This window comes from Podarcis raffonei, chromosome 7 (genome assembly GCF_027172205.1).
Source record: "Podarcis raffonei isolate rPodRaf1 chromosome 7, rPodRaf1.pri, whole genome shotgun sequence".
Classification (NCBI taxonomy): Eukaryota; Metazoa; Chordata; class Lepidosauria; order Squamata; family Lacertidae; genus Podarcis; species Podarcis raffonei.
Genome location: NC_070608.1, coordinates 71,069,182 through 71,081,140, shown reverse-complemented (window position 1 = coordinate 71,081,140; position 11,959 = coordinate 71,069,182). Strand labels below are relative to the sequence as shown.

At 45.3% G+C, this 11,959-nt stretch overlaps 1 protein-coding gene across 1 annotated transcript in view; it reads right to left on the bottom strand.

Moving 5' to 3' along the window:
* CDH9 (cadherin 9) overlaps positions 1 to 11,959 on the bottom strand; it is a 133,127-nt gene that overhangs the window by 16,284 nt on the left and 104,884 nt on the right. Inside the window, exons 6-8 of the mRNA XM_053397098.1 lie at positions 11,075 to 11,262; positions 2,522 to 2,775; positions 1,489 to 1,625 (exon numbers count right to left, since the gene is read on the bottom strand). Coding sequence (XP_053253073.1) covers positions 1,489 to 1,625; positions 2,522 to 2,775; positions 11,075 to 11,262 — 579 coding nt within the window. The remainder of the gene's footprint in view (positions 1 to 1,488; positions 1,626 to 2,521; positions 2,776 to 11,074; positions 11,263 to 11,959) is intronic.

The following is an 11,959-nucleotide window of genomic DNA, read 5'->3' as shown; positions in this document are numbered from 1 at the left end:
ACTGGGTAGTTTCCTGCCTGAAGGCCCAAAGTGTACCTTCACAGATCAGAAGACTTTCCGACTTGGGAAAGCCTCCATTCCCAAGAAAGGAGATAGTCACCAAGGTTTTGTGCATTATAGAAGAGTTTGGATTTGATATCCCACCTTTCACTCACTTTAAGGAGTCTCAAGCGGCTAACATTCTCCTTTCCCTTCCTCCCCCACAACAAACACTCTGTGAGGTGAGTGGGGCTGAGAGACTTCAAAGAAGTGTGACTAGCCCAAGGTCACCCAGCAGCTGCATGTGGAGGAGCGGAGAGGCGAACCCGGTTCCCCAGATTACGAGACTACCGCTCTTAACCACTACACCACACTGGCTCTCTGAAAACAGAGTAAGGCCGGTGTTTGGGGTTCCAACCTTCCCCTGTATTTTCATCTGCCAGAGACTTTATTTTTCAGAAGGAAATAAGTTTATTGCTCAAACTCTTGGGCTGTTACCAGTTGTGGGTGGCTTGGTGGGAGCCACTGTTCACATGACCTCTGGTCATTCACATGACTGCTGCATACTGAGAATTAGAGGGGGTGGGATAAGGCAGAAACAAGGTCAATGCAGTGCAAACACATCTGTGAGAATACCAAATTGGCTCTGTCAATGTATTAGCACCACAGCAACCTCATCACTCTTTCTCTACCTCCCACAGCCAGAATAGAACTGAGAGAGAGAGAGAGAGAGAGAGAGAGAGAGAGAGAGAGAGAGAGAAAGTTGAGCAGATCTAAGAGACATGACAACATACACATATTTTGCTACCAGTTTGGCAATAGATCTATTAGTCCTCTCAAGAAAGATACACAAAAGGGCCTCTAAATATTGACTGGGGAACCATCTCATAAGAGGATATATTAGGTGTTGTTATTGAACCCCCTGATAAAAACTACAGTAACACACAAGAGACCATTTCAACCCCTGGGTGGTTCTATAAACAGCATATTCTCTTTTACGATTTACAATGTAACCCTATGCATGTCTACTCAGAAATAAGTCCCACTGGGTTCAGCAGGGCTTAGACCCAGAGACGTGTACATAGAATTGCAGTCTAAGTGTTAAACTGTAACAATACGTTTTGCATGGATCTGTAAAATTTTAAAACGACATATATTGTTACAGTACTATATGTGACACGTGGGGATTGTCTAACAAAACATTTACACTACCCCAACAACTTTTAGCTGTATGAAGTAATTGCCCAACCTGCTACTCTCCCCACACCTCCCCACATGTCAACTAAATCTTCTCCAGAGGGTTGGGGGGAAACGCAGAGCAGATTTGGGGTGGTGTGGAAGTTACATTGTGCAACTAAAAGTCATTGCACTATCATAGCTATTTAGTTGGATACTGCCCAGAATATACTGTTGCAGTACTGGGTTTGATATTGTGCAGATATATATATATATATATATATATATATAGAAACACTTAAAACCATGCAACAGGATGCACCTGCCACTTACTGATTTCAGTTGCTATGACAGTGAGATTGTGCCATGGGGCCGCTTCTCGGTCAAGCGTCTTTGAGACAAATATGGACCCATTTCCTGAGTGGATGTTGAATATTCTGTCCAAATCAGTGTGCCGATCCAAAGTATATCTGTCAAATTACAACACAGGCTGCCTCTTGGTCTTCTAGTCATACTGAGATTTTAATTATTTTTTTGAACATTTAACAGAGGTTTAAAATAGTGCACTTTATAACCAGTATATAAGTACACACACACACAAACACACACACACAATCTAACTGCTGTGCTACCCAAAATACGTTACTAAATATTTTTACATCAAAATGGAGTTGAACTTTACAGTAAAAGAAGGGAAGAAACCAGAATCCAAACATCCAAACAACTGAATGCCAGATGTAAAAGCTCTGTAATATTATAACTGAAATAGATGAATCTCTGAATGAACATATCATTTAAAATATAAACACAATGTTAAGAACCAAGATTCTTACTGAGTTATGCATCAAATAATGAAATTCACAACTCTGTAACAACAAAACAGCTATGTGAATTTCCACTGAAGTAAACATAACTATTCAAAAAGAAGTGATATTTGGACTGGTCTAGAAAAATGGTAGGAAATCACATGTTGCAGTTTTACTGCTGAAGATTTTGGCCTCTTAAGTTGCCTTCATAAGAGACTACTTTTGAGCTACCTTCATCCAATTTACTTATATGTCACTTTTCCAAATAATGCTCAAAGTGGCACGCAAGAACCATACATAATCCACTCTGACCTCCTTAGTGTAGCACATAATAATAAAATGCTAATGACATTAATAGCAATAATTATAGTAATGTGGACCTATCCTTATTGAAATTAGTAAGCACTTCAATAATATCTTCAAATCACGAGATTTCAACAATGGCTGTTAAGCAAGATTTAAGGTTTTATGCCTCCCTTTTTTCTTTTTCTTTTGTTAGAGAAATGCAAGGACATTGCACACTTGATGCCTATTTGCACTGTTTGTGGAAGTTGACTTACTTTATTATGTTCCTTGCTGCATCCGGATCCTGAGCTACCACTTGCCCAATGATACTACCTTCCCTGGCATCTTCATCTACTTCTAGTAAATTAGAAGGTATGCTAAACACTGGCGGTTCGTCGATATCTTCCACATAAATTTTGACCAAGGCTGAGTCCTTAAACGGTCCCAGGTAGAAAAATCGCGGGTCAGGATGAACATTGGTTGCCTCCACTTTTAGGGCATATAGATTCTTCTTTTCGAAATCTAATTGCTTGCAGTCAAAGGTGGGGTGGGGGAGAAGAAATGGAAAAGAATGTCACATAGAAAAACAACTACATTTCAGAAGGATAACGAAGTAGAACTAGTACTGTTGCAAACCACTTGTTATAAATCTTTTTGCTAACTCCGAAATTTCTATCTGTCCTGTGCCCAGTCATACTATTAAGTGGTAGAGCACCTATTTTGCATGCAAAAGGTCCCAGGTTCCACTCCTTGCATCTCCAGGTAAGACTGGAAATGTGAAGAGTGGCTGCCAATCAGGGCAGATAATACAGATCTACATGGGCTCAATGGCCTGACTTGCTATAAGGCAGATTACTGTGTTCTTATCTATCATCCACCAAGACAGCTTCCCAACTGTTCTATTCCATCACAACAAAATGATGGGGGGACGACGACATGGTAATATGTTCTCAGTGGTCTTTTCTCAATTTCTGACAGTGTTTTGTGGGGGAAAGACGATAAACGAAGCAGTATCTTGCCACGTTTTTACTCTTAGTAAATTTTATTATATTACTTTAATGTGCTTAGGTATAGGTAAAGGGACCCCTGACCATTAGGTCCAGCCATGGCCAATTCTTGGGTTGCGGCGCTCATCTCGCTTTATTGGCTGAGGGAGCCAGCGTACAGCGTACATGTGGCCAGCATAACTAAGCTGCTTCTGGCAAACCAGAGCAGCGCACAGAAACGGCGTTTACCTTCCCGCCTGAGCAGTACCTATTTATCTACTTGCACTTTGACATGCTTCCGAACTGCTAGGTTGGCAGGAGTTAATGTGCTTAGATAATTTTTAAAGGCAGTGGGAAAAAAGCATAGAGCTAGCTACTAATACAATGTCCCACTTTTCAAAATGGTGCACCTGCTCCTGCCTCCTCTAATTATATCCTCACAATGAATTTGTGAGGCTAGTTAGGCTGACAGATTTGGATTGGCCTAAGGTCACCCAGTGAGCTTCTTAAATGTGTAGGGAGTTGAACTTGGGTCTGCTCAGTCATAATGCAACACTAGGTGTGTTCTCCCACTGCAAATTCTCCTTCCTCAGTCTTGTAAGACCTACGTGAGACATCCCATTTCCAGGTACAGTGGTACCTTGGTTGTCATACGGCTTGGCTCCCAAACAAATCGGCTCCCAAACACCGCAAACCTGGAAGTGAGTGTTCTGGTTTGTGAACGTTTTTTGGAACATGAATGTCTGACACAACTTTCATGGCTTCCGATTGAATGCAGGAAGCTCCTGCAGCCAATAGGAAGCAGCGCCTTGGTTTTCGAACGGTTCTGGGAGTCAAATGGACTCCCGGAATGGATTAAGTTTGACAACTAAGGTACTACTGTACTAGTATGTTTGACTGATTTAGTTTTAGTTCCTGCTTTCCACAATAACAGATACACCATTTACCACTGTGAAGATACTTCCATAGTTTAAATTTTGTGAAAGGGAACTCTCACCAAGCAACTTTCCATCTCCTCTTGGCCTGCGTTGCAGTTGCTGGCTGCTATTTCTTGTCCCAGCTTTTGAAGCAGAGAGGTGAATAATATCTCGTTTTCAGACTTTTCTTATAACCCGAACATGTTAGACAATGCGTGAACCAAGTTTTCAATGTCATCTTGGGGAAGTACACTCACAATTTTGATTCATCCATTCAGCATGAATTTGTGAGAGCGAAGTATCATTATGTATTTGTTATACCAATCTTCAAAACCTATGCACCAGACTCATACAAAATTCCGGTATTTATTTCAGAGTACATTCCATTGAAATCAATGAAACTTACCCAAGTGAATGGGCTTAGGGATTGCAGCCTTAATTGCTGCAATAATGATCTCTGAAATAATAATGGCTCTGATAAAGGCCCCTCGTCAACTTAATTTTGCCTACTGTGGCATTTTTTAAGTTTTGTTTGGGGTAGGTGTGTTGGTTCTTATATATCCATCAATACAAATCACTGTTTCATCTCTCTGAGATCTGCCAAAACACACTGCATGTTGCATGCCCCATTAGCTGCAATCCACAAAATCAATGACTAATTGCTGTTGACTCAAAATTACACCCATTCTAAACATAGTCCTGTAACAATCAGTGGAATATATATATATATGAGCCAGAAATTGTTCTCATTTAGGATAAATCTTGGCACCTTCAGGATGCTCATTTTTAACTAAAGCTGAACTCAGCAAAGAGAGGAAAAAAACGTTCATCAGGGGAAGATCAGGAAAGAAAAGAGGATGTTTAGCTTTGCCCAGGTCTCCTCCTATTCACCCACTTAACCCAGAAAATGCCACTGACAGTGCCCCATAATAATATTACAAAGGGAATATGGAGTTTTGAATGGCGCATTCATTAACATTTAGTTTGGCCCTTAGAATTACAGTGTAAAACTATGTGATGTTGTACTGACAAAGTAAACCTAAACCCAGAAACGCAACTGGAATTTTAGTAAAACTGTTCCTGCTTTGCTGTCACTTAAACTTGTGAATTTAATTGGGTGACTGTTACTATGGCTCTTACATTCCTTGGGAGATGATAGTGAATTGGCAGAGGTGAAGGAGCAGTGCAAGCTACTCTCCATACAGCTTCCAATATGAACTGGGCCTGCCCTGTGAGCACTTGGATTAGACAGACCATGCTCCATCTCACATGATCTCCTCTAGGCTTTCCATTTTGATGGATTTGGCTTGTGTGAAGGGCACAGTTCAAGCAGGGTCCATCTGTATAGTGGAGAGAATTGATCCACCAAGCTACTGCAGTGCTGTTCTGGATCAATATATGAACCAGTGAAGAGTTATAGTAGTCTATGGGTAACCTGTGCTTTGGGTTACTACTCTCTTGTAATCTCATAGGGTTAAATTCGATGAAGTTTTCCCGTTAGTGTAAGGACTTCTGCCTGTGCAATAGGACTTCATCTCCCTCTTCTCTCCACCCGCCCAACCCCCAATCAGCTCTGGAGGGTTAGGGTGTGTGGAAATCCTAGAACAGACTTATTAAGGGGAGCGCAGGTGTGCACAGGGAGAGGAGAGAGAGGAAGTCTCGTTGCACATGTGGGATTCCTTGTGCTAATGGGATAACTTGATTGAACACATATAGCCCATTGTTTTCCCAACAAAAGTTCTGTCCCCACCCCCATAAATCTGGGCTATGCCCATGGTAGGGCATGTGGTCCCCACTACAGCAGAAAGCTGTCCAAATATTCTAATGTGCATACAATTTAACTCCTGTCTAGCTGTGAGCTATAACACATACTGTAGTTTAGAGGCACATACCACACTGTTGAAGATAAATAATATGTCTATCCTGCAACCTCCTTGCACTATGGAGAGACAGGGTATAGATTTGCTCTGGCACACAAATTATTTTCTTTCTTTCTCTCTCATAAGATAACCTGTGAGTAGAAGTCATCTGTACGCTAGCCAATGGGAGATAAGAGAGACCTGAAAGCAGATGCCCTGGGCCAGCAGTTCCTTACAGGAATTTGCCCACAGAATTTCTTGACCTGCAGGTGTTTGGGTGGAGAAGACAGCCAACAGGCATGCAGGAAGGACACAGGGATGAGGCATCCCCATAAAAAGCTTGAGGTGGTTAATATCCCATCAAAATATTTATTAATAAGGTGAGGGGAAGCCTTAGAACCCAAGTATTGCTGACACGATTTCAATTTGTGCCCATCTCCTTTAAAGGAAAGCAGTAGATATTGTTGTTGTTTAGTCGTGTCCGACTCTTTGTGACCCCAAGGACCAGAGCACGCCAGGCACTCCTGTCTTCCACCGCCTCCCGCAGTTTGGTCAGGCTCAAGTTTGTAGCTTCGAGAACACCGTCCAACCATCTTGTCCTCTGTTGTCCCCTTCTCCTTGTGCCCTCCATCTTTCCCTATGGAGGGAGGCTCAGAACTCACAGGGTTAAGAGTTCTGAGTGACGTCTCACATTTTGAGGCGTGGTTTAGAACACTGAAGGGAGTGGTTTCCTGTGTTCTCACAGAGTGAGTGTGCGTGTTTGCTCCGTGGAGAGAGCAGCAGCCATGAGCGCTTTGTCGCCAGGCGGGAGATTTATAGCTGTTGTGTTTTGCTAAGGAATAAAGACTTTAAAGATAAGGAGACTGCTGCGTTTCAGCCTGAATTATTGCCCTCACACGAAGAACGTTCCTGCTTCTGTTCCGCTGTGTTTACTTGCTGCTGGAGTCAAAGGTCTTTGGGGGAAGATCAGAGTCGCGCAGAGAAGTGTGCCGGACCCCCCGGACGCCATTGGGCTCCATAGGTTATGGCCCATCAGCAATTAAGATAAGCAACGTTCGTGCGTGTGAGAGACTGCAGCCAGAGGCCAGCCGATGAGACGCTGGGAAGGGTGACTGCAGGCAGAGTCGGCTGAGGAGCAGCCAAAGGCCAGCTAAGGAGTAGCTGGAGCCAGCCAGGAGTTCGCTGGGAGGAGCTGAGATCTGCCGGACCGGGAGGCACTACCGCTACCTGTAAGTAGGCCGGGCCCCGGGGGAAGATGGCAGACAGCCAGAAGTCGTCAATCCCTTTTGATAAGGTGGACGGGAGCAAGCCCTGGGTCAGATGGCAGGCACTGAAGAAGACAGTGGGAGCCAGGCCAGAGGGGGCTGAGAATTGCTCTGAGGAAGCACCAAGCCCAAGAGGGGCTGAGGGACGCCCAAGAAGCCCAGAGGGGGCTGGAAGTCCAAGAGGGGCTGAGGGACGCCCAGAAGGCCCAGAGGGGGCTGGGAATGTGTTGGAGGGCTGCTGGAATGCCCCTACACATGAGCTGCGTGCTGGAGAGCAGCTGAGAGAAGAGAAGAACTTTGCACCAGAGAGCGGGGGTGCAGGCCATTCCAAGGGTCTTGAGAGTGCCCAGGCTGTTTGGCAGGAGCTGGAGGGGGTTTGCAGAGAAACCACAGCAGAAGCCAAAGGTCATTTCCCCGACAGCAGAAAAGCTTCAAGGAGTGCTGCTGGAAAGGTTGGGGGGGCAGAGAAGACCAAAGGCAAGTTTGCAAAGTTTTCCACTCGGCGATGTTTTGTTTGTGCTTCGGCTGAACACCTGTGTCGCAGCTGCCCACAGAGAGCAAGGGAGCCAGGGCAGGATGTGTCCAAGGTCGCTTCCCATGGGAACCAGCCGGGTTTCCATGGCAACAAGTCCTGCAGAGCAGGCAGGCATGGGAAAGCGCTTACGCTACGAGCTCCAGAGAAGGGAGGAAACGCTTATCAGCTGTCTGCGTCAATGGCAGTTTTGGAGAACACCTGCAGCGAAGGCCCCAAGGTCGGGGGCAGCAGGAAGTCGGTTGCTAAGGCAACAAAGAAAGTCAACTCCAGAGGGGGGAGAGTACTACGTTGGGTTGTAGACTCGGCTGCTAATGGCCATCTGGTAACAGCGCCACCTGATGGACAAATGTGGAACTGCAAGGCTGTTTCAACTGGGAAAACAGTTAAATTTGCTACTGGTTCACAGGGACATGTCACTCATATTGCTAACCTGTTTGTCTCTTTCTTGCAGGCTGAGCTGAAGGTCTATGTTATCCCTGAGATAAAACATTGCCTGTTATCTGTACCTTGCCTTTTACAGGAGGGATATTCAGTGAGTTTTGAGAAAAATGTTTGTACAATTTCCAGAGGTGGGAAGAAACTAATAAGTGTTGAGAGAAATCAGAACAACCTCTTTGTTCTGGAAACACCTCTGGAGGGTGAGGGGAATACTGGGAAAGCCACTGATCACACTCATGTGTCGTGTGCTTGTGTGTGGCACAAGAGAATGTCACATGGGTCCTGTGAGGACATTCAGATGTTATCAGAGTGCACCAAAGGGTGCAGGGTAAAAGAATGTGGTCAACCTTTGAATTGCAAAGCTTGCAGGAAAGCCAGGAACAAGGGATTTAATCATCCCAGGGTGGAGAGAGTAACCACAAAGCCTTTTGAGCTTGTGCATGCAGACCTTTTTGGTATGCCACAGCCAAGTCTGGGCAAGGCCAAGTGGCTGATGGTGCTGACAGATGATTATACGCAGAACGCATGGGCGTACACGCTGAAAACTAAGGAGGAGGCAACACAACTTATCAAAGATTGGGTTGCAGAGGTGGAACTAAGGTTCTCCACCAAGGTGCAGGGGTTCAAATGTGACCGAGGTTCAGAGGTCACTGGGTCTGCTCTAAAGGGTTTCTTTCGCCAGAGGGGGATACGTCACAAGGTGACTTCTCCTCAGGACAGTGGCGTGGCAGAGCTTAGGAGTAAAGCTCTGGTTCAAGCATCAGAGATTCTGCTGGATGACTCTGGTTTGCCTCAAAGTTTTTGGGGGGAGGCGGTAAAGACAGCCAATTTCACGATGAACAGGTGCTACAATTCAGTGGTAGGTGACACCCCGTATTTCCTGCTTCATCGGCAGAAGCCGCTTGTGCATTTCTTTCGCACTTTTGGTAGCAGAGCCATGGTGCCTGTACCAAAGTTTCTGCAGCAGGAGGGTGGCCCAAGGTACCAGGAAATGATCTTCTGTGGATATGAGCCTGCGACAAAAGGGTGGAGATTCGCATACCCAGAAGGTGATCAGACCAAGCTTCTGGTCAGTAAACAGGCTGAGTTCTTTGAGCAGGATGGTTGGGCAAGGCGCAAAGTGCGCTCTGACGTTCACTCAGATTGTCTGTCTGACTCTGAGGAGGAAGGAGAGCCAGAGCCTGAACCTGCTGGTGGAGACCAGGACCCTGAACAGAGTAGGGCGTCTCCACAGGTTGTTAAGAGAGTGTCCAAGAGTGAGCCCTCATCTCCTGTGCGCATAAAGGAGAAAGCTCACAGACGTGTCAAGTCAGAGGGGGAGTCTTCTGATGAGGAAGACGCACATGCTGGCCCCAGTGGGTCAAAAGGAGCACCCCAGTTTGTGCCCAGGCGGTCATCGCGGGCTACAAAGGGAATTCCACCTGAGAGGTTTCAGGTCACAAATGCGTGGGTTGGTTTCGCACAGTGCGAACCTAAGGTTTGTGAGGTTCAATAGGTGCCTAACAACGATGCCAGGAAGGGGCGGAAGGCAATGGGAAAGGTGTTGAACACTCAGAAATGCTCTCAAAATATGATTCGAGAGGGGGTATGGAGGGAGGCTCAGAACTCACAGGGTTAAGAGTTCTGAGTGACGTCTCACATTTTGAGGCGTGGTTTAGAACACTGAAGGGAGTGGTTTCCTGTGTTCTCACAGAGTGAGTGTGCGTGTTTGCTCCGTGGAGAGAGCAGCAGCCATGAGCGCTTTGTCGCCAGGCGGGAGATTTATAGCTGTTGTGTTTTGCTAAGGAATAAAGACTTTAAAGATAAGGAGACTGCTGCGTTTCAGCCTGAATTATTGCCCTCACACGAAGAACGTTCCTGCTTCTGTTCCGCTGTGTTTACTTGCTGCTGGAGTCAAAGGTCTTTGGGGGAAGATCAGAGTCGTGCAGAGAAGTGTGCCGGACCCCCCGGATGCCATTGGGCTCCATATTCCCAACATCAGGGTCTTCTCCAGGGAGTCTTCTCTTCTCATGAGGTGGCCAAAGTATTGGAGCCTCAACTTCACGATCTGTCCTTCCAGTGAGCACTCAGGGCTGATTTCCTTAAGAATGGATACTTTTGATCTTCTTGCAGTCCATGGGACTCTCAAGAGTCTCCTCCAGCACCATAATTCAAAAGCATCAATTCTTCGGCGATCAGCCTTCTTGATGGTCCAGCTCTCACTTCCATACATCAGTACTGGGAAAACCATGGCTTTGACTATACGGACCTTTGTTGGCAAGCAGTAGATATAAGGCCACATTAAATTTATGTGTGTTCACATTTTATATATATATATAGCTGTTTGACAGCATCCAGGCAGCAGGGAAGGTCTCATTAGTAGACCAAAGGCTGCTCATGGAATGTGCTCATTAGAGGCTAGAATTCTTCAGACCTCTATCTTCAGGACCAGATTTCATAGTTTGGCTGTCTCCATTCACTGCAAACCAAACGGCAAGAGTTCACCTGGTGGGCTGCTTTGTGAAGCTAACCACCCTCCCTTACCCTGACATATCCATCCTTCAGAAGTTGTCATGCAGGGATGTCTGAATGCATCTGACAGGCCTGAGCTCCCAAGGATATCTCTATAGCTGAACTGACATACTCAAAACAAAACAAAAAAACCCACACCACAAGTTCTGAAGTTTAACGGTTACCTGGCAATGAAAAGAAGAAGAACAGACATAATATGCTAGCTTCTCTGCAGCTGACCTCACAGGGAACCTTCTCCTCCCTCCTGTCTGGGAGAAAACACACACCCTAAGACCTGGAGTGCTAAGTCCAATAAAAGAGAAGGAGGAAAAATAAACCTTTTTGACAGTTATAATCCCTTCCTGTGTGTCCTTGTCAGTGATGATATCAAAGACGTCCGATCCATCGCCGGGAGCTATGCTGTACTCAATCTCAGCGTTTTCACCCATATCAGGGTCATTGGCTTTTATTCTGCCAAGCAAAGTTCCAAGTGGTGCAGACTCCAGGGAGCTGAACTGATATGTGCCTGGGAAATAAAACAACAACGCAAGAAACTTGTGTGAGAGAGTGTGAGCGTGCACATTCATAGGTGTTTCATCTGCATACATAATTTTACAATGCCACAGAAGAAACAGAGAAGGCTCCTCAGTGGCCTGGTGAGTTGAGGAAAGCACCACAAGGCAAGAGTTAATCTGAACACAGTGGTAAGGAGTACCTGTCAGAGACAAGGGTTGTTTTTTTCCTTGTGGTGGGAAAAGATCGTATTGCTTCAAAAGCCTCTTACCACTACTTTTCTTGCAAATGTTTAGAAATTCAAATGCAAATAGGAACCCTGCAGTGGTTATGGCACTAACTGTCTAGTGCCATTAATGATCTCCACCCCCTATTTCGAAAATTAAATCTAAAAGCAAGAATGGTTTCTTTAGTTTACAAAGCCTCAGAAACTGGTGGATCTTGGAAATGGAACTGCCACTGGATTTTGCCTGAAGCAAAATCTGAGGTGGTTTTGGATGGCTCTGTTCAGGCAACACATGTGTTGGACTTTTAAAAAGAAGTCCTCTCTTTTTAATGTAAATAAGCCCAAATTTCTTAGTAGGGTTTGTCACCTTTCTGCTCAAGGATGGCATAAAGTCAGGTAACATTCAGCTGATCTGTGTGGATATTACATAGTTCAAAGTAAGATCAGCTTTCCAAGCAAGCAGTGGGAAATTCAGTATGCGGGC